The following is a 26355-nucleotide window of genomic DNA, read 5'->3' as shown; positions in this document are numbered from 1 at the left end:
AGTAATTCCTAATCTTCTACTCCTTTATATATTATAGATACATTTTATTATACTATAAATATATGATATTAGGTATTGTTAGTTTTTAAATAAATTAAACTTGATAGAACACTGAGTAAAAATTACGTGTATTCATTATTAATCAGTACTAGATTTTGACCCGCACGCCCGCGCGGATGTATGGAACCGGTAATTCAAATTTTTTGGTTTGTTGTAAAATTAATGATGTTTTTTATAGGTTAGTAAGTTTTGACATTGGTGTTTGGTGTTCATTTTGTTTTGTGTTTAATTTTAGATTATAACGTTGTCTTGTGTTTTTTTTGTATTTTTTTTTGCAGTAAAATTGGTTTTAAAATATTATAGGGTAAAATATTAGAGTGTTTAGTGTAGATTTTGGAAGTTTAATAAAATTATTCAAATATGGCTTGGATTACTAACTCAATATTTTTAATGATTTTTAACATAATTCAAGAAAATAATATTGTCAGCAAAAAATAAAATTGTTATAGTAACCCAACCCACATTTTTTAGATTAGATAAGTCTAGCAATTTTAATATTTAACCCAGATTAGAGTGGACTTTAAACAGTTATCAAAGCCCTTTTACACTTTTTTCCGGGAAAAAAAAAACAGAAACACGTAACCCTTCTATGTCTTTTTTTTTTCAGACGAAAGATCTCTTGATCTAGTCGATCTCTTTGTCGGTGCCTTCCATTAATCTCCTCGACAAATCCCTAAACTGCTGTGAAATTTTCACTCAAAGGATGAAAGAAGATAGATCTATTGATTACTTCTGGAGATTTCAAATATAGGTTCGAGTTTGTAGATTTATGTTTAACTTTCTACATTCACGGTTAGTTGTTCTAATCTATGTTCTTTGTTATGATTTTCTAATATCCATTACAGTTTTGTAATACGAAGACACTACAATTGGATAGATAGATCCCGTCTCCTGTTTAATCACGAAGAAAAAGCCTCAGGTGGTTTCAGATCGGAAAAGAATCAGATGACGTATAACGGTGTTAATGGTGTTGTGAAACTTCTGTTTCCTGAGCTCAAGGCTAGTGATGTGTTTATTGGCATGGTTAAAACTAAGGCGGAAAGGTACACTAAGTATGGTAAGCTTGCTGCTGATTGTGGAAGACCTTTCTTGTTGATAGGTTTGATCTTTTGTTAAGATGTTTTTGTTGTGATGGTTTATTGGAATCATGATGAAAAGTCTTGTGTGGTTCATGTAGATGGATCTTACAAAATGGAGAAGATATTGGAGTTTCTAGGCAAGAAAAAGTTTCCCTTGATTACAAAATCGAGTGAAAGCAATACTGCTTGGGTTTATTCCACTTCTGTTAAGCTTCAGGTTTGAAGATTTTGTCACAGCAGTTTGTAAAAGAATACCAGTTGCAAGTCTATCTTTGTGTGCTTAATCGTAGTTCTGTTTTTCTCTTTTCTTCCTTAGTTAGGTTATGATCTTTGCCAAGGCTGATGATTTTCAGAGTATGGCTCAGCCTCTTGAAGATATTGCAAGAAGGTTTAAATCGAAGGTAATTCTGACGCTGAGTCTAAAAGGGCTAGATAGATTTAGTTCTTAGGTTCTCTCTTAACGTATACTATTAATTTTCTTGCAGCTCATGTTTATATACATTGATATAACAAATGAGAACCTTGCGATGCCATTCTTGACCTTGTTCGGAATAGAGGATGCGAACAAAACTGTTGTAAGTTTCTGCTGCTTGTTCCAGTCATAAAGCTACAAGCCACTGTGGATTAATCTATTGTTTTCTTGAACAGGTTGCTGCTTTCGATAACAAACTCAACTCCAAGTATTTGCTCGAGGCAGATCCATCACCAAGCAATATAGAAGTACAATATTTTTTTCTATATATATGTGAAGTGTTGTTCTGATATTTATGCTAGCCTAAGAAAGCTCATGTTTTTCAAGCTCTTCTTTTAGCAATGCAAGCTAACTCATGTTGTAATTTTTTTGTCACAGGATGCAGTGCTAAAAGAGAAGTGTAAGATTGACCTGTGTGTTGTGAGGATCACTGGCTCAAGTAACATGTTTGAGTAAGTCGTAAGTCAAAGAACTTGTTAAAGTTCTTTGTAGGTAAATTACTTTAATGCTTTTTTCCTTACACAATAATCATTTCCAGGGGAATCAACTTATCGAGATGTAGTGAACTTATGAAAGAAGAGGGAGAGTTGGCTGATGCTGATATTGCAAGCTGTTACTACCACTGGTTGCTGCGAGGAATCCATGTTGTCACTACGACATAGGACAGATCTGGTAAAATGTTAGATATTTGCTTTAATCATTTTTCAATAGGAAATTACAAATTTGTTCTTGTTGAGGTCCCATGGTTTGTTGATCAGAGCTAAGCCCTGATTTTAAACTTTTTAAATCTGTAGCATGATGTTGGACGTGGAAAGGTCAAAGTATCAGTTATCAAGATGCAAAAGAAAACAACAACCATTGGGGATCAACATCTTATAATACGGTTAGTTATTACTTATCTCTTCTAAGTAAGTCGTAAGGTTTCTGAAGTAGGGCAGTGTAGAATAAGGTTTTAGATTAGAGAACCCTGCCTTTAGTTAGTATGCTTTGTTTTGACTTGCTTGAGTGTTGCTTGGTAAGGGTATATGTTAATGATAGTCTTATATAACATGCGCTTTATTTTGATATTGTTTTAAAGACTAAAAAACTCATGCATCTATCTATATCAAAAGAATAACAAACTTATTGCATTCCAGATTCGTTGAAAAAGAAAACAAATGTTGTTTGCATAACTATCAGAGAACTCTGTGAACCAGCAAGCATGCTTCCACCATAGAACACGTGACTTCTGAGATCTGCAAAGAACAAATAGTTTTTATAATATGTAATGGGTTAGTATTAGTCTGTACTTTCTTTCAGAAGAAAACAGATTGGAAATAACGCATCCAAACATATGCTGAAAAAACATCAAAACTTCGAAATAGACATACTGTATTACCTCAGCTACATTCTTAGTTTGTTTCTGTGGTTTACCATCTTCGTCTAAAATCAGAATTTTCAATCCCTTTTTGGAAGTCACTCTAGAAACAGCAACATATAACTGACCATGTGAAAAGACAGGTCTTGGTAGATAAAAGACCTACTTGAGATAGTGATTGCTTTTGACTTTTGCTGATTGTGATTGCGAAAGCCACAGCAAGAGGCAGTTGTCTTCTTCTCATTTTGAAAGGCAATCTGGTGTAAGAAGGGGTTATTAGCAATCTAGGAATATCAACTATCTCCCCAATCCTCTCTCCTGTTATAATCCTAGCTTGAACAATAAAATCCATTAGCTGAGTGATCTGCCGTCTCGTCCCATTCATTAAGCCATCAGAAGGAGCTATGTTTCTCAAAACCATAACAGGACAACCAATCTTTAGTCAAAGACTATGGTTTGGTAAACCAGGAACCTTAATTGTGTTTAGAAAATCAGCACTAAGAGCTTCATTGTTCACAGCACTTGTATCAGAAGGATCAATGCTATCAGCACTGTTATAAGTTTTTTCATCACCTGAAAGAGAAAATATATATTTGGAGAATAAGACTCAAATACAAAGAAAGCGAAATCAATAGATGAAAATAGCGAAATTTACCTTCTAGCTTGTCCAACATATATTCATTAACTGTATTAACATCCTCGTTAGTTGGACAGAGGATAGCTCTCTCTTGGAAAAACTTGGCCTCTTTGTTTTAATGCAATGAAGTTTCTGTGCCATAAATCTCTTCGCTGATTGCTTCTATAGGATCATTACAGTCTGTAATCAAAAATTCATAGGGAATTTCTATCTCTGCCTCACCATCATTAGGCTCTGAAAGTTTACCATCACCAACTTTTAATATCCACTCTGAAAATTCTTTGAGATCCTTTGCCCCTGCTGGTGACAATCCTGCTGATAGCAATCTCATATTCTTGAAGAGCTTAAGAACTTTGCAGTGCGTCCAAAGATAGGATGAGTTAAGTGAGGCCATAACTATTTCAGCTCCACCAGCACCATTTATAACAGGCAAAACCTGCCTAAAATCACCACCAAACACGATAACCTTTCCACCGAATGGTTGTGTGTCGTGTTTCCGAACAATATCAGATAAACTTTTATCCAAAGCCTCAAAACAATGCTTGCTCATTCTTCATCCCAGATGATAAGTGATGATGCTTTCACTAAATTAGCTTGGTCACTTCCATGCTTCATTGTACATGAAGAAAACTCGTCTGGATTTAGAGGAATGCCGAATCTGGAATGTGCTGTCCGACCACCAGGCAACAACAGTGATGCAATGCCGCTTGAAGCCACATTTAGAACAATATCTCCTCTAGATCTGATAGCTGCAGAAAGCAATTTCCATAGGAAAGTTTTCCCTGTTCCACCAAAACCACTGACAAAAAACATTCCACCATCTCCTTTATTAACAGCAGAAAGAATCTCCTCATATATCTTTCTTTGCTCGCACGTCATCTTCGGAAGATCTCTTCGAAGAGTCTCTAACAAAGCAGAACGCTCGTAGCTGCGTTCGTCTAGCACCAAAACATTTTCATCGTGGCTACTTGTCTTTGGCGGTCTAGGCATAGAATCAAATTTGGCGAGAGAAGTTCCAGACCTTTTCAATATTTTTTCAATCTCAAGTAAAGCATACTTCTTTTTGTCGTCATCACTCAGAAACAGACCTATAATAAATATGAAAAAGGCAAGAATCTAAAACTTAAATTCATGTATCTAAATTGAACAATCTCAGGTCATAAACTAAAAACATACCTGGTCTATTAAAATTCCTTCTCCTAGAGTGCTCGATATCTCCAGACAAAAACATCCAAGTGTTTTCCCATACTGACTCCGGCTTAGATAAAGTGTTACTCATAAGCATCATAACAAACAATTTCCGCAGCCCACTTGATGTGCTCTCAAAACTTCTTCTTACTATGTCATCAATGTACTCCTGATCATCATCTAATAACCCACGAGCATAACATGCTTCTTTGTAGCTTGGATAGAGAACATCTTGGTATGTTTTAATGTCCTCATAACTCGTGGGTCCTTTGACAACATTCAACAATACACGCAAGTAATAAGCATCTTCCTGGGTCCTAGGAGCATAGGTAATCCTCCCCAAAGCAAATCCTCGTTTCTCCTGTTGAACTTCTTTGACCTTTTGTCGTAAGTATAGAAGCTTGGGATCTGAGCATAGGTCAATGTTCTTGCGAAGGAGTCAATCTTGTTCAACTCAAACCAAGCTAAGAACATTGTATTTTGAATGAGCTTCCGGGTGACAACTGCTTTCAATTTGTCTTTCCCTCTGAATGTAATAACTTGCTTTCCGGGGAGATGGAAACTAAGCTTCTCAACAGCAGTTGATCGATAGTGAATAGGAAATTTGAATACTCTCCATGTTCCTTCACATGTTGACACGTATCTGAAAAAAAAAACATATAGTTAAAAATCGCAGCTTAATTAATGAACTGGTATACTGTAAAGAAAAACAATGCTGCTATTACCTGCAATCGAAGAATTCCTTGAGTTCATTCCTTTTCTTATCAAGATTCTCTTTATTAAGCTCAACATCTCCTAACTCACTTGCAACAATGTTGTCTGGTGGTTCAACAACAACTGTGACACGATCCTGTCCTTTATTAATGTATTTGAATAAATACTTTATAGACCCAACTTGGTTGCACCACTCGACGTTGATATGAGCTCTGTAAAGAAGAGATAACTTCCAGTTATAAGGAATGACACTCCAATTGTCACATCTCACTCCATTCTTCATAACAAAGTTCTCTGACTGCTGACGCCTCTTGTAAACCGGAAATCCTTCCTTATTAATAGTGGTCTTCTAAGAAAATGATTTAGGATATGACTTAGAGCAACGGCCATTCTCCATACATGGAGAATTAGTATTTGCTCGTCCACATGGACCATGAATCATCATATCTTTAATGATCTCATACAGTTCTGGTTCTTCCTTCTTGTTAGGAATCTCAGCAGAAATGATTATGTCAATATCGTCTGTTGTAGGCTTCTTTAACTTCTTCATGAATAATAGAATGTGAGCATGTGGTAAACCCCGTTTCTGGAACTCAATTGTGTACATAGCTGTTTAAAAAACATTTTAGTCAAAATATAAATAAACGCAAACGTAAGGAATACAATTTAAATATACAGATCAGACAGGTATAACTTACATGACTGTCTCTCTCCCAAAATATTTTTTTTGGTTAGAGTATCCATCAATGAATCAAGTTTGATCTTGAAAATCCTACATATAATGTCTGACCTGTCTTCAGCCTTCAGCTTCCTCGCCTTAACATATCTTGTGATCTCTGGCCATTTGGGATTACATGTGAAAGTGATGAAAAAATCAGGGAATCCAAAATGCTTACATATTGCCATAGCATCTAAGTAACAATTCTTCATATATCTAGGACTCCCTACGAATGAAGCTTGTAATGTAAACTCAGTTCCTTGCTCATTCATATCCACTTTTCCTGCGTTCTCAGACTCTTTAATAGAGTCATAGCTATCCGATCGCAAAGAAGGCTGGTTTAACTTCAAATAGCGTAAACGATTAGTCTCAATCGTTGTGAAGGCATCCACCACAAACTGCTGAAATAGCCTTCTAGAATGTAGGAGAGAATGCGATTCGTTCTTACGCTCATGTAGGCGAAAAGCAAACCATTGCCTCATACTGATATTAGGCTTCTTCTGGTTTTTTGTCTTTTCTGTTGCTCCTTTCTTAATACCAAGTCTGAATCCATCTTCACCATATGTAAACAAAAGAGGATACTGAAGTGCAAGATAGGAAGCATGAATCTCGTTTATTCTCAGTAGTTTTCCTGAACTTTTTTGTATAACAATATCCCTTCTGTCCATATCAAGACTAAAATCTCCAGGAATCAGCGCAGCAACCTCTGAAGCTGTGGGTGTGTTATACGTCATTCTATCCTTTAACCTCTCACTAACAATCCTCATATGAAAAGAATTTTCAGGATCTGTGTTGAAGCGGTCCCTTGCTGATCTAAACTTTTTAACATATGGATTGACTTCATTCAACATCTTCATTAAAGTCTCTATAATATCTTTTCTGAGATGATCTTTTTTCTTGACCTGGATTTTCTGTTTACCCAAGCTATAAAAAAAAAATAAAAAGAACAATGTTAGTAATCTAAACTATTAAAAGCACAGTTTTTCATTAAAAAATAAACTTTATACCTTAAACATTTTGCTCTGTTTTCAACTTCATTCTCCGTATCAACTATATATAGCTGTCCAAACTTTGGTGTACCTCCCTCAGGTGGTGTGATACCAGCACCCAATAAATGATAATTTTCTCCTTGAAGCTGAAACATATCAGGGCCTCTACCTTTTTTCAGAGACCTCTCTACTCTTCCACCAAGAGAAGTGAAGGAAAAAAACCATATTGTAGGGCCTTATATGTTTTTGAAAATGTCTGCTTCTTGGATCATCTCCTTGCAAGAGATTTTTTAAGACTGTTGGTGGTTCCTTCAACAACGGCAATTTCACTTGTCCTTGCATACAACATAATGAAAATGTAGGATTCTTTGCGTTTCTCCGCTTGTTTAGCCGTTCTCCATACCACATGATAGCACCACAATGAGAACAATTGTAGTCCGGATCACCTTCATCTAAGTACTCTACAAATTTCACATCAAAATAGAAACATGCTTAAATAAGACAAAGATGAACATAAAACGTGTTAATGAATCAAGAAAACACACAGAATCAATACCGTTTTCACTAAAACACTTTTGGTTAGGTGGTTTTGGCGCCTTTATAACATCAACAGTGTGTTCTGAATTAGGTGCCACTCTCTCTCTATCGTTTGGCTCAACCTCTGGCTCAAAATCCATAGTATCATCTAAATCAGAGTCCTCATTTTCTGTATCAGTATTCTCTAGAGAAGAACATTCAAAGACTTGCTGGCCATTCTGTATCAATGAACCCTGTTAAACAAAAACTTCAATTATATTTAAGTACCAAAGAGCATAAAAAATCATACACTTGATAAAAGATTGGCTACCTCCAAACAAATAAGTTCCGACTAATCCATCTTCTTCTTGTATGGACTGAGCTGACGCATCGAATGTAGATGATGATGAATTGCATTTTTTTTCCTTAGATGTTCTATATTAGTAATGTCTTTCAATACATTACTTGAACTTCTGGTTTGATGGAATCCCTTAGTTTTCATAGATTTGAAACTCCTCTTTTGTAGATCCTCTGTTATAATATTAAAGAAAGTTGAAATGAGTATGAAAAATGAACAGGTTAGAGCATATATATACAGTAATAACCCAAGCAAACACTTACTTGATAATGAGGTCAAGCAACTGCTTAACACTGGGATGTCATTCACTTGGTCTTTTATCTTTTCGAGACCTTAGAAACATTAGAAAATGAAATACATTTTATAGAACTTGATGATTGTACATGATGATAGTTAATAGGTCATTTTAGATGAATCACTTACCAAGGATACATCTTCTTTTATTTAAAGGTGTTTGCGGTGAAAGCTTGTGTATTTGTTGATATGGAGGAATAGTGTAGTTTGGAACATGTTGATTCTCAATAGTTTCGAAGAGTCTAAAGTAAATAGAACTTAATGGAATCGGCTGGTTTGAGATGGGATTAGAAAACCTCTGAATCTCTTCAAGGTTAGGCATATCACTGCATGATGCGGTTTTGTTTTTTTTGGCAGTGTCAAATCCTATTTGGACGTTTCCTCTCTTGCGATTCATCACTTGAGTGTTTGGATCTAGGAATGTTCCTTGTACGACCACAAAGAAGAAAAAAATTGTGGGAAGAATGGGAGAGCTTAAGATTAGATTTGCATATATTGAGGTAATCTCCTATATTACGGGGTGTAATTTTAGATTGACAATATATACTTACCTTAAAGTTAGGATAATAGTTACAATTATGAAGTTTAATTAGTAAATATTATTTTTAAACATATGTAACATTAACGGGGGTTTGTATGACATTTATATAGATTCCTACTTTTACTGCATGTAAATTGATATTGCCTTTGTTAGTAAAACTACAGATGCATGAGAAACAAAGATGGAGCATATTCGAACATTCATACTCTTTAAGACAGGTATACTCTTCTAAACAATCTTACTCTTTTGTCAGTTTGAGACCTTTAGATTACGCAAGTTAGTATAGTTTTACTTTAGAACTATATGAGTTGATTGGTTAGTTAGGCTGTTGTGTGAACTGAATAAGATTGTTTTGATTAGTAATTAGTAATTACATTATATTAGTTTAAACTAAATTTTGAAAGAATGACTAAAAATATAGGATGCATCTAATATATCTCATCGTTTTAATGCAATCCACATAAAAACCCAGCTTATTATTTAATATAGGAAATTCAAATAACACAAAAAACCAAAAAAAAAGCACAAAGCCTCAAATCGAAAGTACGGAGTAAATCAAAGCATAACAACAACTTGAAAAATAGGGAAAGGAGTTTGATATCGGAAAGAAACTTGATCTTCAACCTAATCATTCTTGGTCTTCTCTTGTTTGATGATCTTGATGCATTGTTTCTTGGAAGAAGATGTTAGGTCCTGTAGGTCATAATCATCTTCCTTGCGCTTTGTTATAGGAGTTGGACATTCATCAGAGGAAATTTGATCCAACATCATGGCCTAAATCCATTTAAAATTTTAGGCTTTGTTAGAAACTATGATTACGCACACAGTAATAACAACATGTAAGGTAAACACTTAATAAATAAAAAATATACTTACTGATCCAGATGACATGGTAGAAGAAGTAGTGACCATATCAGAATTAGATTGAGAGTCAGTCTCGATAGTAAGAACTTTATCTCCAGAACAAACCTCTAAAACAACAAAAGTGTCTGAACCATTTGTGACATTGTTTGACCTTATGAAAATACCAAAACAGAAAGACTTTCCCACCAAACTAAAAATAGGTTCTGGTAGTATCTCTGGATCTTCAATCTGATATAAAGTAGAAATATAAGGGGGTTAAATCTAAACTATTATCGTGGGAAATAGTATCTGCAAAGCACAAATTCATATCAAAATATACCTCCTCATAAGAGCCATCCCATAATTCTTCAGCATCCACTGCAACGATGGACTTACCAACAGAGCCTAGCAACATCAAATTACATGTTGCAGAGTCATCTTTGACAACCAAATGTAGCTTGAATCTATACAACAAAAAAAAACAAAAACTCAGGATATAGTAAGAATAATTGGATCAAATAAAATATGTGAACTGTCAATAATTAGTTTAAGTAAATATCACCACTTACTTGGGTTCAACCATTAAAAATATTCTAATTAAAATATGTAAAATTTAATATAGTTTTAAAGAAATGGTCAAAATAAAAAAAAATTACACATAAAATAATCATGATTTTTGTTAATTGGGCGAATCATTATTTATATGATATCGTACACGAAAGAAAAATTTCCGTTTTTAAAATTATCTAATTAACTCTATACTCATTTTTTTTATATGATATCACACATTCGTAAAAAAATAGATAGTTTAAGATGCAAAAAATAAATATTTACTTAATAAATATAATATGAACGAATATTACAAATACATCATTTAATAAAATAAATAATTAAAAACTGAAAATTCATACTCTCGCTGGCGCGCAGGTCATGGTCTAGTTGATATTAGAACGACAATGTTCACAACGAAACAAAGGCTTATCTTTCTTTGTCATCCTTCCATAATCAACATTAGGAATCTTATTGACACGTTTTTGGTGCCGGTTACAACCAATGTAGAACCAAGACCAATCTGTATCTATTGCTTCAATAGTACATAGTACATATGATTTTGCAAATAAATCTCCACCTAAATATTTTATAAAATTAAAATCGATTTGTTTTACAATGCTCATAACCATAAGGCAAAACAATTAAATTCTGAAAAAATGTATAATGTACCTGAGTGGCCTCAGCGGCTTCTCAAACTGTTTTGATCTCAGCATCATTCCAGTTATATAATTTTTTTTTACCATCCTTCTTTCCAGATGGTTTTTGGACCAGAGCAACAGAGAGATCATCATTTGACAGCCTTAAATGCATTAAGATCAGTAAAATTTCGACATTTTAAAAATTAGATATGAAAGATACGCATGTAATAATATATAAAGCATAACAAAAGAAAAACCTTTCAGTTAAATGGGTAACTTCAGGGATCATTGCATTCAGGAACAGACGTGAAGCATCAAAAGCATTAGTGATTTGCAGCTCTCCTATTAGGCATTAAACATAGTGTTTGAATTCGAACAAAAAACAAATTAATCAACTACTGTTATAAGAGTCAAAACAAATACCTCTAAATTCCTTGATTTTTGCAAACCTGATCAAACAAATAATTGTTTGATCTTTGCCAGTAAACGGTTCAAGTTGCTCTGCATATGTTCCCCAGAGACAGCATGCTAGATTGTTTCCTCTGACGAAATCAAAACATGTTATTTAGTAAACGAAAAATAAAGTGTATAAGCTAACGAAAACAAAGTGTTGTGAAAACAAACTCTGCGTCAACTAAACGAAACTGAACCCTCTTTCTGTCTTCGCCAGAAACTTGAACAGTCTGTACATCACCAAGTTCATGAATTCTTCCTATAACATCTGTGAGATAAAAAAGAGAAACATAGGTAACGACTTATATCAACTAACAAAAATGATTTTAAACAATATGAATATAACAGAAAGTGAGATTACTTATGAGGAAAGCTGGCTTTTTGGTCCCATTTTCAATTTCTTCATAATTAGCAAGAGATAGGAAAATTCTATCATCAGCTAAATCTGATCTTGATAGCACAGCGTCTTCTGCTATAACCATCTTGTATTTGTAGTTGGTAGTTCGATATTGACCACCAGCTGGAGTGATGGTAACATGTTCAATAACTCCCCATGAATCTATAGGAAAGACATGTTGAATCCGTTGCATGAGAGATCGTTTGCTAGTAGCATGGATCTTGTTACCCTAAGAAAAACACAGTCATATTAGATAGATTTCTGACATTAGTAATACAATGAAAGAAAGAAATGTGTATTACAAAACTTACCCATTGATCTGCTAAGACCATCTCGAAAGTATCACCTGCAAAAGGTGTGTTTTGCTTCCATGAATGTAAACATTTCACTTGAATTCTCCAGTTGTCTTTGAATGGCCTGAGTTTTGTGAGAGGAACAAATGTCGTCATTTTAGACATTTGCGGTTTTGTATTTTTTTTTTATATATGATTTGGAGAATAGATGATGAGATATATATAGTTGTGATAGCAAATGGGATCCCGTTAGGTTAATTCGTAATAATTATATGGTAAATTTTGGTAGTTATAATTTAAACGCAGAATCAATGGCAAAATCTTTGCAAAATTATTTAATGTACATTCAATATTTTTTATCTAAGAGGGAAAAGAGAATATTAGATCTTTAGAGATATGCATTACTTGGTTAGCAAGTTGTTTGAAAGATAATTATATATGCTAGTAGCGGCCGATATTAAATAGGGATTACATTAATATCTTAATTAATTATGTAGATTTAGGCGAGATTATAGGCGCTATAAATTAGAATTTTCCTTTAACAACATATGTGAATATCTGTTTAGTTGGTGTAGCTTTCGTAACACGCTTTTTGGCTTGGAAAAAAAGATTGGGTATCACGCAGTAGAATATCCTTTTCAGTTAGTTGTTATCTTCACTTTAGGAAGTTAAAAATTATTATTCATATACGCATGGAAGATTTGATTTTCTTTTTTTAAAACCGAGAATATCATGGGTGGGTAAGAAATACGAAAAGGCAAAAATGTTTCAGGAATTAAAAAAAAAGTCAAACTACAGAGTTTAATGGTAGTGGCATAGGGATGCAATTTTTGTGCAACTATAAGGACTAATTACTATTTGTACTTCTGCCTTAATAGTTTAGATTTGATCTACACTACTGAATATAAGTTAAATTTTTAGAATCTTCTTTTTTATTTTTAAAAAATACTATAGAGAAGATTATAAATAATATATACATGAAACAGAAGCAATAAGGATAAAATATATAATCTTATATATTAAAACAGAAATAACAACTTTGATTCATGTGTGATTTTTTTTTTTTAAATGAACCTAATAAACCTATTCCTAAAAAGTCATGTTACATTTAATATCTAATTTTATTATTTAAATTTTGAACCTACCAAAAAATTTTATTGGGTTATCAATAATTGAATTTAAACAATAGATGATTCATTGGATTTATAGATAGTATAAATTAAATAGATATAATTTAATGTTGTAATATTATACCTCTATATGCTAAATATTTAAATATTTGTTGATGTTAACTTTTAAAATTATAAAGTTTTTTTTAAATAACAAAAATCATATTATCTAACAATGATTAAACTTTAGTACCTTAAACCAATGAAAACAAATTTTAAATTATATAGTTTATTTTAAAAATTAAACAAAACCTAAATGCTTAATTATTTACTCGATAATATAAATCTATGAAGCGAAAAGTTTAAAATCTTAAGAACTTTATAAATTTGTGAAATGTTACGATATCTTTGAATATGACAATAAAACAATATTTTACTAATGCTTATATATATAGTTACGATTTTAATAATGAAATAATAATCTGAAAATATATATATAGAAGAAGATACAAATACATGTGAAAGTTTGAAACAATCTATTTAATGAAAAAAATATAGAGTACACTTATTATGTTTTAAAAATTGATAGACACATATATATTATAATATATACCAATTTAGAATTGATAATAAAAATTTTATACAATAAAAAATGAAAACAAAAATTCGTTTGGTTACGCGGATCAAGATTTAGTCGTAGAGTAAATGATAAACATATTGCACTCTTCTAGTTGTAGACAATAATTGCCGACATGATCGGATCCTTTTGTTTTAATCTCCTTTCCTCTTTGAAAGTTAAATCCCGTTTGATGTTGCTAGTTCTATTGTCTTTTTACTGGTCATGCTCAAAGTCTTATCTTGTTGAGACCATCTTTTCTTTTTAAACAAATTAAAGCAAAGTTTCTCCAACCTACGGCAGCGCCTCCGAGCTAGTAATCCGGTGCCGTTCTTAGCTCCTTCCGTCGCAGCCTCCAATCCAGTGGCTTCCTGCTCCCGATTGACTCAATCCAGAGATTGATCCGCGACCCATCCTCTTCGACCCAAATTTCTCAATATTTCGCAAATGGTCCCTCAACTTTTGCGCCTTTGCCCATTTAACTTTAGGTTGTTCTCAATTTGGCCCCTAAACTTTTGAATGTGCAGATAAATCCTCTTGTATTAACCCCAAATTTTTAAATGTGCAATCCAACCCCAATAGTATGTAAATGTATATAAGTATGCAATATGAGCATCTAAATTCATTCTAAAATGACTTAAATAAAATATAAAAAACTGGTCTAACTTGTCAAACTATATATCAAACCATACATGTTATACTTGTATAACTGGTACAACTATGTTTTTATTTACCAGACTGGTATAACTGGTATAATTATTCAGTTTCTAAAATTTATATATTCCATTAGGTATTCCATATGAAAAAACAATCAAATGGATAAATTGGTAATTGTTAAGATATGTTTCTTATTTTTTCCTTCACTTTTAGCTTTTTTAATTTGCAATTCTTACACCATCATATAAGTTTGCATCATTTACCGTATACTTTTAAGACTTGTTAACTTGTTTGTCCACATAATTTTTGGAAAACATACATGAAATATGTTTTTACGAAATTGATGATTTCGTTGTAACCAGACACATGCATGTAAACATATAAATAAGTGGTACTACTGATGTAAGTGTATTTATTATGTGATACAACTAATACTTTTCGATTTCACTATCAAAGTACAACTCAAAAACTAGTACAACTATGTTGTTGTTTTATTTAGTATTTTTTTAAATGTGCATCACATTTTAAATTAATGTTAGTGTAATGAATGTTTTTAAAATTTTAATATGATGCTAATATAAGTTAAATCATGAAACTGCTAAAGGAGTGGGTTTATAGAAGATGGTACAACCGGTACAACTCATAAACTAAGCATATAACTCATATACTAGATTTGTAATACTGGTTTAACTTGTACAACTTCATATTATCATATAATTTGGAAAACATAAGAAGAAAAAGTGATTTGAAATCAAATACGAAAATACAACTAACATTGTTATCTCATTTTTAATATCGAAACATTGGTACTACTGCCATATTTGAACCAGGTGCACCAGTTGAACCAGGTGCACAAGTTGGACTATTATTTTCATAGTACAAACACCAGACATGAAGCCTATACAATACTTTCAAACCCGTGGGGGCTTCTACATCATCTTTGCAATAGGCCTGGACGTTTTTAACTCAACCCGAAGTACCGACCTTAACCCGAACCGGAAAAACCGAATCCGAACTGTTTTACAAAAATATCTGAATGGGACTTATGAGCTTACTACTTTGGACTTTGGTTATAACCCGAACCGAACCAAAATCCGAATTAGGATCCGAAGATATCCGAAATTAGTTAAATATGTTAATGTTTTTATATATATTAAGGTGATTTAGATATTTTAGAGTATTCAAAATATTTTTGTAGTTTGTTTTATTTGTTATTTTGAATACTTTTTAGTTAATTTAGATAGTTTAACTAACTTTTAATTAGATTTGTAAATAATTTATATATTTTGAAAAAAATTTGGTCAATTTTCGAGGTTTTTAAAAATATATTTTTGTACGATTTTAAACATTGGTTAAATCCGATCCGAACCGAACCCGGAAGAAACTGAACCGAACCCGATCCGATAATTAGTCAAAACCGAATGGTACTTATGAGCATAACACTGAAAATCCGAAAATCTGAATCACCCGGACCGAAACCGAACGGACCACCGAACGCCCATGCCTATTTGCAGTATCATCTTTTAAATCTTCTTATATTGCAACTTTTGAGGCCCACAACTAGTACAACCAATTAAACAAATCATTATCCAAATAAATATTATATAAAAGAAAATATTCACGTATTTTGACTCATGCACGCGAGGAAAGATTAGAATAACATGTCCATTTGTTATACATAATTCTTTTTTCTCGCATCATTCATACGCTGAAAACAATATAACCATATTAGTTGCAGAGTTGTACTAGTTAAACACGTTTCAGTTTTACTAATTATACAGATTATATTCATTCTATTTGTATTATAGGGTATTACAAAACATATTTGAACCAATTAAAACTTTTTCTGGCTTTGCAACTGTCTTCTTTGGCTTCGAGAACAAAAAAATGAAGATGAATTTTTTTCCTAAATAATACAACTAGTACAACTAGTAAAACAAAATCATTATCCAAATTAAATATTATAGAAAACAAATTATTAACATATTTTGACACATTTAGGCGGGAGGATTCGACCAACATTTTCATTGGTTCTGCATCATCATCTTCTATGGCATCATTAATACATTGAAAACAAACACCAAATATCACCATATTAATTGCAAAATTATACTCTACGCGTTCTAGTTGCACTTGTGATACTGGTTATATTCAACCTAGTTGTACTGGTTTGAGTTGTACTAATAATATTATGTGTTCTTCTTTGACGCGAATTTTTCATCATGAAGACGAAAATCGATTTGGGATAAAAACAAGAATATAAATCTGGACTAAGAACAAGAAAAACAAAACTGGTTTGTGGGAGGTGAAAGAGATTGTGTTTTGGTTTGGGGATGAAGAGTTACAAATGGGTCGGGTTTTGGGTCAAAAAAGGGGTCGGATTTGAGTAGGATAATAATGGCACATGTTGTAAATAAGTTAATATCTTCTAGTTTTTTAGTTATTTACTTTTGTTTATATTTAAATTTTAGTGTAAAATAAATAAAAATTATGGGTGGGTCATTCTAGATATTTTTTGACCCCTCGTGGTCCATTTGGGAATTTGATCCAGCTTTATCGCTAGTTTTCAATTCCGGTGAGAAGTTCAAAGACTCATCGACGGCGGATGTAGAGGAGAGAGCAATCAAGTGGGTTTCAGTCGGTTGATTCTCATCAGAGTTATCTAAATCCGATTTACAAAATACCGACAAAATACCGACGAAATCCCAGTGGTGCTTGTGGTTAGGAGTGTCAAAATGGGTCATGATCCATGGGTTGACCCAACCCAAGTTGACCCATTAACCCAAATGAACCGTTTAATTTTGATTCAATAGGTTAATGGGTTAACAGGTTAATGGGTTAACAGGTTAACCTGTTAATGAGTTAACAGGTTAAATATGTCTATTGGGTTGAGTCAACTCTGACCCATTTAGTTTTCAATTAAAAAAACCATCAGTAAACCCAATTCTCTTCCAAACCAACGATTCAATTTCACTTTCTCTATCGCTGCATTGATCTGATTTCGTTCGATCATTAGCTTTCTAGGGTTTGATAGAATTGGGGAATCGTGGGTTTCTCTAAAGTTTAATCTTTTGTTCGGTGATTAGGGAAAAACGTGTTTTCCCGCTAAAACCACAAAAATGTATTTTCCCGCCAAAACCAAAAAATGCGTTTTCCACCCAAAACCGCAAAACACATTTTTCGGCCAAAAACGCATTTATCCGCCAAAACCGAAAAACGCACTTTCCCGCCAAAACCGAAAAACGCGCTTTCCCGCCAAAACCGCAAAAACGCGTTTTTCCGCCAAAACCGCATAACGCCTTTTCCCGCCAAAACTGCAAAACACATTTTTCCGCAAAAACGCATTTTCCCGCCAAAACCGAAAAAACGCGTTTTCCCGCCAAAACCGCAAAACGCGTTTTCCTGCCAAAACCGCAAAAACTCGTTTTCTCGCCAAAACCGCAAAAGCATGTTTTCCCGCCAAAATCGTAAAAATGTATTTTCCTCCAAAAACGCAAAAAATGCGTTTTCCCGCCAAAACCGCAAAACGCGTTTTCCTGCCAAAACCGCAAAACTCGTTTTCCCGCCAAAACCGTAAAACTCGTTTTCCCGCCAAAACCGTAAAACGCGTTTTCCCGCCAAAACCACAAATGGGTTTCTCAATTCGATCAACTTGGTCCTAACTTAAAAATGGTTCATTATAAAGATATTGGGTTGATGGGTCAACCATTAACCCATCTAACCCATTTAATTTATAAAATGGGTTGGGTTGGATTGATCCATGACCCATCCGAATGAGTATTCTAAGATATCCAGAATGTAAATTTTTTCCATTTCTGCATGAAGTGGAGAAAGGGACGCCCGGATGTTAGCTTCCATTTCTGCATGAAGTGGAAATAGAAATCTACTTAAAAATATGGAAATAGAAATCTACTTATATAACCGAAAGCTAACATCTTTTATTGGAGAGCTGATACAATTATTGTTTTGGTTCGTGTTTTAGTCGACCAAACCATTTTGTATAATACGTTAGCAAATTTACTAAAGTAATCTTAGATAAATATTTGGTCAATTATATGATAACTCAAAAAAGGGAAGGAGTAAAAATCGGCAAATCTATGGTATAATGTTATTGACTAACTTATTGCTAGAAATATATAAGGTAAGACCAAAAAAATATCTAAGTCTAAGGAGAGGGTCCAACAACCTTTTTAAAATAGATTTTTTCATAATGATTCCCTTTTAATAGTATAGATTATGGTTTCGTAAGTATATATTAGGTGATTAATTATAAAATGTTTTCATAAACCGAACTGGTTTCACAGGAGAATGTTGTCATTATGTTCGATTAATATATAGAGTTTGATTGGTTGAAGCTCTACTTTCTATTTTTTGTTCTAAGATTTAGGTTTTATATTTTTAGTATTGGTTTTCATTTATTTTGACGTAGAAAATTTTCAGAGCACTAAATAAAAACTTTAGAGAAAGTGCTTTATAAAACTAACATTTTTCTATTTTAATAAACAGAAGAAATGATTCACTGGAATAATATCTTTAACCAACTAAATATGGACTCCTGAAAGAAGAGTTTGAGTTAGGAAAATGAAAATAAAGCTAACATTTTTCTATTTTAATTTTTTCAAAAAAAAAAACATTTTTCTATTTTAATGTTTTGGTTTTGGATTCAATTTTAAAAATAAAATCATAATTACTTTTAAAAATGGCTGTAGAAATTAAAAGTTTGTCTACAACTTCTGAAATAAAAACATAATTACTTTAAAAATTGGCTCTAGAAATTAAAAAAGTTGTGTACATCTTTTATAGTCATTACCAATCACCCCCGTAATGATTGCAAAATGTTACTAAGAATTAACTGATATATGACTTTCTAAAAAAAGTCCATTTTTAAATATCACACATGTAAAGAATAATAACTTTTATTTTAATAGTACAGATTTATATGTGCGTTTTTCTCTGTAAATTAGGGTTTTCACTAAATCTAACGATTGTTTTGGACAAACACTCACGTATGCCAAACTTTGCAATCACATCTGTAATCCAACATATATGTGAAGTAGTAAATAAAGTGGAGTCCCTTTTTTTGCTTGGGTCGCAAGAAGTTTTTTAACGTGAAAGTGGATCAGCCCAAGTTATTTACATACTTATGGGAGAGAGAAACATTTGGTGACATTTTTGGCCTTACGTATAACTGGTTTCCCTGCTACCACCTGCAAACGCAGTTTTTGCGGTTGGTAGCGGTTGTTGGCGTTTTGCAACAATCGTTCAAACCGTTCCAAACCGTTTCAAACTGCTCTAAACCTCATAAATTCAAAAGATGGTTCCAGCTAGCGTTTGCAGTTGCGGGAGGATAATTTTGTTTTCTTTTTTTTTTAAACAATATAAATACAAAAATAAAAATATTCAATAAAAAATTTTAATTGGAATCATAAAAATACTAAAATATATCTATTATATTTTAATTAATATTATAAAATTTTAAAATAAAAATATTTTCTATAATTTTTAAAAATTTAAAACTATAACTTTCTAAATATAATTTTTATATTTATTATAATACTATGATTTTTAATATTTTTATAATTATATAAAACGTAAATATTGTTAATTTATTATTTAACCGATGCTGCATTTGGTAGTTAACCAGTCATAAGTATCCCGCAAACGCAACAATTTCTAACCGTAGAGCCAGTCGTATAAATCTCTTAAAACCGCTATAAACTGCAACCACCCGCATCCGCAAACTTCCGTAACCGTTGCGTTTGAACCAGTCGGGCCTTAACTCATAAAGTTTGTGCTTTTAATCCAAATAACTTATGATTTTGACCCTTAAAAAGCGACCCACAAATTTCATGACCCAGATTTTTCTTCTTCCCACACGTGCGAGTGTGACCCTATGAGTTGTCGGAATTACATTCCGATCTTGGTAAAAAGAATGAAAAGGTAAAAAGCAAAATGATAACCTTTCTTTCCGCCAAAACGTTTAACCTCATTTTTTTTATTAAATGAATATAATAAGATTTGGGTCTGATTAACGGGTAATGGTGAGACATAATATAAGTATGCTGGATAATATAAACGGAACCCTAGTCGAAGAAGAGGTGTTGTGGGTATGAATTCGTTGAAATGCATCCACCATATCTAAAATTGGTGGAAACTAATAAGGGAAGCCCGAGCTGCGGCGCATGTTCTGTTGCTAATGGGAAGGAAATAGGCAACAACAACATCGAAGGTACGGCGTCGAATATGATTGTGTGCGTTATTTTTAGCACAAAGTTAATGTTTACTTGTTCTTCGAGTGTAGGTCTCTCTAATTCATACATTGTCATAATGGTTGGTCGGTGGATAATGTATGATACTGGTGCTTGGGATTTCAAGATATATAATGATAGAATGGGTAGAACAGTCGATTGATTCACGATACATGTTAAAGTGTCTGTGTAGTTCTTGTTGCTTCACCAAAACATAACAACAAACACAACTGTGCGATGAAAGATGATGAAGATGATGATTTTCTTCATCCTCATGTCACCCGAGTAACCGAAAGTCAGGATGTAGAAACGTTCACCCAAGTTAGGGTTGGCTTGGCGCATACTGAAGAAACAGAAACATGTGAAAGTGTTGATGTTGTTCTTGTAACTCCACCAAAACTTTACAGCAAATACAATCGTGTGATGGAAGATGATGATGGTTGTGTTCATCCTCCTGTCACCGATGTTACCGAAGTTCAGAGTGGAGATACATCGTTGAAAGGAAGTGAATTTATATCGACGCCGCGCACAGTTAGCTGTGGGTATAATAAAGAAACAGATAACGGCGAAAGTGTTGATGATGTTTTTGTAACACCACCCAAACACAACCGTGTGATCGAAGATAAAGATGATTTTGTTGATCCTCCGGTCACCCAAGCTATCTAATTCCAGGGTGGAGAAGAATTCATGAAAGGGATACAAGTTTCAGAAATGTATGAATATAATGATGTAGTCCATGCGTTTAATGATATGGGAGCAAGCGGTTTCAACCCGCATGACATCGGCTACAGTAAGGAGGACTCGGATAGATACGTTAGAAGGATGTTTAAGGACAAAGCGCAATTCAAGTTAACAATGGCAATCTATGCAATAACCAAGGTGTGCAGGTTCAAATTCAAGTATGCAAAACGGTTCATTACGGCGAAACGCCTTGATAAAGAGTGTGCTTGGAAGGTAATGGCTAAGCAACTTGGTGATTCTCCAACGTATCTAGTCAAGAAGGAAATTTTGGACCATACATGCCCTTCTGATGTTCGAGGGCAGTACTGAAAACATGGAACATCCAAAGTGCTTGCAGCTCTTTTGCGCTCAAAATACGAAAGACTCCACTGTGGGCCTCGTGCTTGTGAACTGTCGGAAGTACTGCGTACGGAGTTAAACTATACATGCACGTACATGAAAGCTTGGAAAGCGAATGATAGGCCATAGATTTTACACACTTTTAGCCATGGTTAATATACGTTTTTAGAGTCTTTTATATGCATTTGGACCCTTTTTAGAGTAATTACATGTTCATGTACTAACTAGAAGAAAATAAGGTATTTGGAGCAATTTGGAGACTATTTGAGAACTTTGCTGGAAACAGAGGAAGTGTCGATTTTTTTATCAGAACATCGTCCGACGATTACCAAGCATAATCGATCGATGGAAAGCTCGTAGCATCGATCGACGGTGAAGCCACCCACGAGTTAATGACAAAATTAGATGATTGCAAGTTTCACAAAAGTTCCAATAATGACATGTTAAGTCCCTGGCCGCCTGTTATACTATATTATTAGGGTTTTGTATTATTTTGGAGGCAGACATGCCTAGAGACCCTTTAGACCTAGTTTGGAGAGAAGCAAAGCACCACCATTGGAGGAAGAGAGAGCTAAGGATTGGAGAGATAGATCTGAACTACAAAACAGAGAAGATCTTGAACTCCCTTGCTTTCACTTATTCTATTGTTTACTCTTTCTATTTTATTTATTATTCAGACCATCATAACCATGTACTTTATGAATACGTCTGAGTAGTCATACTGTTAGATTTAGGTTTCTAAATAGGATGATATATGTTCTGCTAACTTAAACTATTGCTAGGGTGTTTAAAATATAGTTCTTTATCTAGTTGTTCTTAAGCTAAGTTTAGGATTGATCACCCTTTAAACTTAGATCTTAGGATTAATTGAGAACAAGCCATTGCTTGACTCAATACCTGAAAATAAGCAAGTATGATCTAACTGACTAGATACACACGAAAGTTGGTCTAGTAAATTAGAGAACACCATCAAATCCGCTCGTAAAGCTTTCTGGAAGAAGCATCGATCGACGCAACGATAGTTCTGTCGATCGATATTTTGAGAGGTGTATTGATCGATATTCTTTACGAATCATCGATCAACACTTTCTCGTGATTAACATACAAAAGTTGAAATCCGAGATCCAGATTAGATAATCCAATTGATTATAACTAATTTTGAGTTCGAGAATAATTAATATGCTTAAACCCCTAAAACCCCAAATTAAGTTATTTATTTATCATACCTGAGAATATACATGAATCTAGCTATTTTTCCAACTGTTAACAACCTCAAATCAAACCAATAGAGCAACTGCATTGCTTACCATTTAATTATTGCTTAAAACCTATAAATGTAGCTTTATTTCAAAGACTAAAAATCTATTTTGTAATCCTACAGTCTTTGTGGATTCGATCCCTAAGTACTACATCTGAACCTCTTATTTGAGAGAGAAATTCACTCCTTAGGGTATTTTGAGTGATATCAAATTTGGCGCCGTTGCCGGAAACTCTTTCTTATTACCATTAGACTAAGTTTAGAATTTAGTCTAGATTTTGTTATTGAATTTGCTAAAGTTTTACTTCTTTTTCTCATGCTGACACATGTACTTAAGATGGAGGACATGGATTTCAGCCGAACATCAATCGACAGAATAACAACAACCTCGAGCGACATGTCGACGGAAACATTGATCGACGCTGCACTACAGACATCGGTCGACCCTGCACTACAGACATCGATCGATGAGTCAACAGAAACATCGATCGACGATACCCCGCCAGAAGCAGGTAAGTTTTCTCTTACCAATCATGCTAATGAGGAAGTAGTCCTAGGTGAACCTAAAGGTCAACTAAGCAACACAATTAACAAAATCATAAATGCACATGGGACTGCAATCCTGGCAGGACCAATTCCAATAGGCCAGCCATTAAACTACCAAAGGACGATACCAAGAAATCTGGGCTCAGCCTCGAATACCTAATCTTGGTACGTCAGAACTCTTTCCGTGGAACTGTCTCAGAGCACCCACACGATCACATTGAATACCTAGAAGACATGATGAATGACGCAATCGCTGTAAACTCTTCTCATTTTCCTGAGAGGGCGAAGCCAGAAAATGGCTAGACCAACTACCAGCAGGATCTCAGACCTGCTGGTAGGAAATTAGGAGTGCTTTCATCAATCTCTTCTTGGATGAGACGCGTTACTGGGATGTAAGGAAGAAAATCTCCACATTCCGCCAAGATCCACGGGAATCATTCAGAAACGTTTAGGAAAGATTCAAGAGTTACCAACTTGAATGTCCCCACCAAGGTTATTCAGAACCACAACTTAGTAACACCTTTTACGGGGGTGTTAATCTTCATTATCAAATCACGCTTGACACAACCAGTTAAGGGAGCTTTTGTACCAGGAGCCCTGAAGAAGCAACGCGTTTGATCAAGAATGTAGCAACGGGTAGATCCTACGAGATGATGGACGTAGAACGAGGAAGAAGAGATGATTCCATAGATGGGCCACATTACGCTGAAATTAAAAAATCTCTTGACTCACTTCATTCTGTTCTAGATGAGCAAAATCAATTTGGGATTTACCAAATTGATGATGATACCCTTTCTGAACTAGAACAACAGGTAGATTTCGTGGATATTCCTACCTTGAAAGATCGGCATCCCAATCCTAACACTAACAGCTTCACCCGAAATTATGATGCTACTGTTGGATCACGCCGAGGCAGAGCGAAATTTAGGTTAAACCAAGCTTTCACAGGAAATTGCAAAATGGCCACTGGCCTGAACGGAAAGATAAATATAATCTACAGTGAGCTAATGAGAAAGTTCGACGCTCTAAGTGAACATATTAAGAGACTGGACAGTCAAGTAGCGGAAAACGCGACTGCCATCAAAAGAGAAACAAGACGTCTCCCTGGGAGAACTGACGCAAATCCGAAATGTCAAGTTAATGTTGTGTTACTAAGAAGCAGAAAACGCCTCACCCCAAGCACCATAGAAATTAACTATGCGGAAAAACCCGGTGAAGTTGAGAAAACCGGCGAAAGTAGATGACGATCAATACTTCTCGATAATCCTGATCCAGGATCAGAACCTTCTCGAGAAAAGGAACGGTCCAACACTGGAGAAGCTGAGAAAGCGACGATCAACCTCGATCAAGAAGAGGAGGAGTCGGGAGAAGATGTGGAAATCGATCGACAAGAAGGGAACAACGTAGATCGACTAACTACGGTAAATATCGATCGACTAACTGGAAAAAATATCGATCGACACTCGACTCCTGCCAAACCGGCAGTAGAGAGAGTGTATAGGACTTTAACGCTCTTTCCTCCCAGCAAGTCGCAAACTAAGCGAGAATTGGATAAAGCGATCTACAAGAAAGCATTCGATAAAATCACGCTAGAAATGCCACTAAGTGAAGCCATAAAAGTATCACTCTCGATAAAGAAATATGTAAAGTACATGGTATCCAACAGCTTCCCAGCTGCTGAACACAGCGTCATGATGGTTTCAGAGGAAGTAAGTGTTATAATCCAAGGCGAAACCCCGATCAAGAGACATGATCCTGGCAGCTTCGTTTTAGAATGCAACATACGAAAGTTGAAATCCGAGATCCATATTAGATAATCTAATTGATTATAACTAATTTTTAGTTCGAGAATAATTAATATTAATAAACCCCCAAAAGCCCAAATTAAGTTATTTATTTATCATACCTGAGAATGTACATAAATCTAGCTAACAACCTCAAATCAAACCAATCGAGCAACTGCATTGCTCACCATTTCATTTACTGCTTAAAACCTATTGCATTGTATTTTAGACGACTAACATGTAAGTTGTCCCAGAAGTCTTTCAGATCTGAAAAACCTGCATATCAAATCCAGATCTTAAAAACCTGCATATCAAAAAAGGTTCAAATGGCTTAAAAACAGAGAAAATGAGTGGAAGATTAGATAAATCTACCTTTATAGAACACACAAAAATACATATCTAAAATTAATAGATCTACCTTTAAATGAGTGGAAGATAAGAACCATCTGATTAAAAACCTGCAAAAAAAGATAGATCATTGAGAAAGACATGATACAAAACTGAAAAATTCATATAAAGTTTGGTGTTTTCAAGTCAAAGAGATTAGAGTGAGTTTGAAGAGTTTTAGTTTGAGAAAAAAAAGTAAGAACTTTATACAACAGAAAGTTACCAAATGAAGAAAAATCAGACATAAAAACTTACCAAAACGCTCAGATCTGTTATGAAAGGGAGGGACAAGGGAGAAGACTCCATCAGACGACTTCCAGGAAGTCCAGACGACTGAAAGTCGTCTAGCACATTATATTTTAGACGACTAACAGGTAAGTCGTCCCAGACGTCTTCCAGATCAAAAAAACCTGCATATCCAAATCCAGATCTGAAAAACCTACATATCCAAAAACGTTCAAATGGCTTAAAACAGAGAAAGTTAGTGGAAGATTAGATAAATCTACCATTATAGAACACACAAAAATACATATCTAAAATTGATAGATCTACCTTTAAATGAGTGGAAGAT

At 34.1% G+C, this 26355-nt stretch overlaps 2 protein-coding genes and 1 pseudogene across 6 annotated transcripts in view; 2 read left to right on the top strand and 1 right to left on the bottom strand.

The window, feature by feature from the left end:
- Nucleotides 1-654: 654 nt before the first annotated feature.
- LOC106310827 (protein disulfide isomerase-like 1-5) lies at nucleotides 655-2283 on the top strand. 2 transcript variants are annotated; one of them, XM_013748056.1, is made up of 8 exons: nucleotides 656-811; nucleotides 906-1117; nucleotides 1238-1356; nucleotides 1460-1540; nucleotides 1625-1714; nucleotides 1788-1859; nucleotides 1990-2070; nucleotides 2150-2283. In XM_013748056.1, the coding sequence occupies exons 2-7, from the start codon at nucleotides 1006-1008 to the stop codon at nucleotides 2065-2067; spliced, it is 552 nt and encodes a 183-aa protein (XP_013603510.1). In that variant the 5' UTR covers nucleotides 656-811; nucleotides 906-1005; the 3' UTR covers nucleotides 2068-2070; nucleotides 2150-2283. The 2 variants fall into 2 exon arrangements, with proteins under 2 accessions (XP_013603513.1, XP_013603510.1); XM_013748059.1 differs by lacking the exon at nucleotides 1788-1859 and having other exon boundaries at nucleotides 655-811; nucleotides 2150-2239.
- Nucleotides 2284-2405: 122 nt separating this feature from the next.
- Nucleotides 2406-26355, top strand: part of LOC106310781 (protein NRT1/ PTR FAMILY 2.10-like) — a 29601-nt gene continuing 5651 nt past the window's right edge. The window contains exons 1-4 of one of the 4 annotated variants that reach the window (XM_013748003.1): nucleotides 2406-2494; nucleotides 8740-8882; nucleotides 9088-9141; nucleotides 23405-23579. The gene's annotated coding sequence lies outside the window, so the exon portion shown is untranslated. Of the gene's footprint in view, nucleotides 2495-8739; nucleotides 8883-9076; nucleotides 9142-23404; nucleotides 23580-26355 lie in introns of all 4 variants that reach the window. The other 3 variants (XM_013748018.1, XM_013748011.1, XM_013748025.1) reach the window with 3 other exon arrangements.
- LOC106335034 lies at nucleotides 2787-12255 on the bottom strand (annotated as a pseudogene).

Source organism: Brassica oleracea, chromosome C1, assembly GCF_000695525.1.
Source record: "Brassica oleracea var. oleracea cultivar TO1000 chromosome C1, BOL, whole genome shotgun sequence".
Taxonomy (NCBI): Eukaryota; Viridiplantae; Streptophyta; class Magnoliopsida; order Brassicales; family Brassicaceae; genus Brassica; species Brassica oleracea.
The sequence above is the reverse complement of the archived record's forward strand: the minus strand, read 5'-3'. Positions and strand labels throughout refer to the sequence as shown.

Excerpts from the sequence above, each read along its gene's own strand:
- LOC106310827 (XM_013748056.1), top strand. The coding sequence starts at position 1,006 with ATGACGTATAACGGTGTTAATGGTGTTGTGAAACTTCTGTTTCCTGAG. Across the intron at positions 1,118-1,237 it reads GGAAAGGTACACTAAGTATG|ATGGATCTTACAAAATGGAG; the intron begins GTAAGCTTGCTG and ends TGGTTCATGTAG. Across the intron at positions 1,541-1,624 it reads CAAGAAGGTTTAAATCGAAG|CTCATGTTTATATACATTGA; the intron begins GTAATTCTGACG and ends ATTTTCTTGCAG.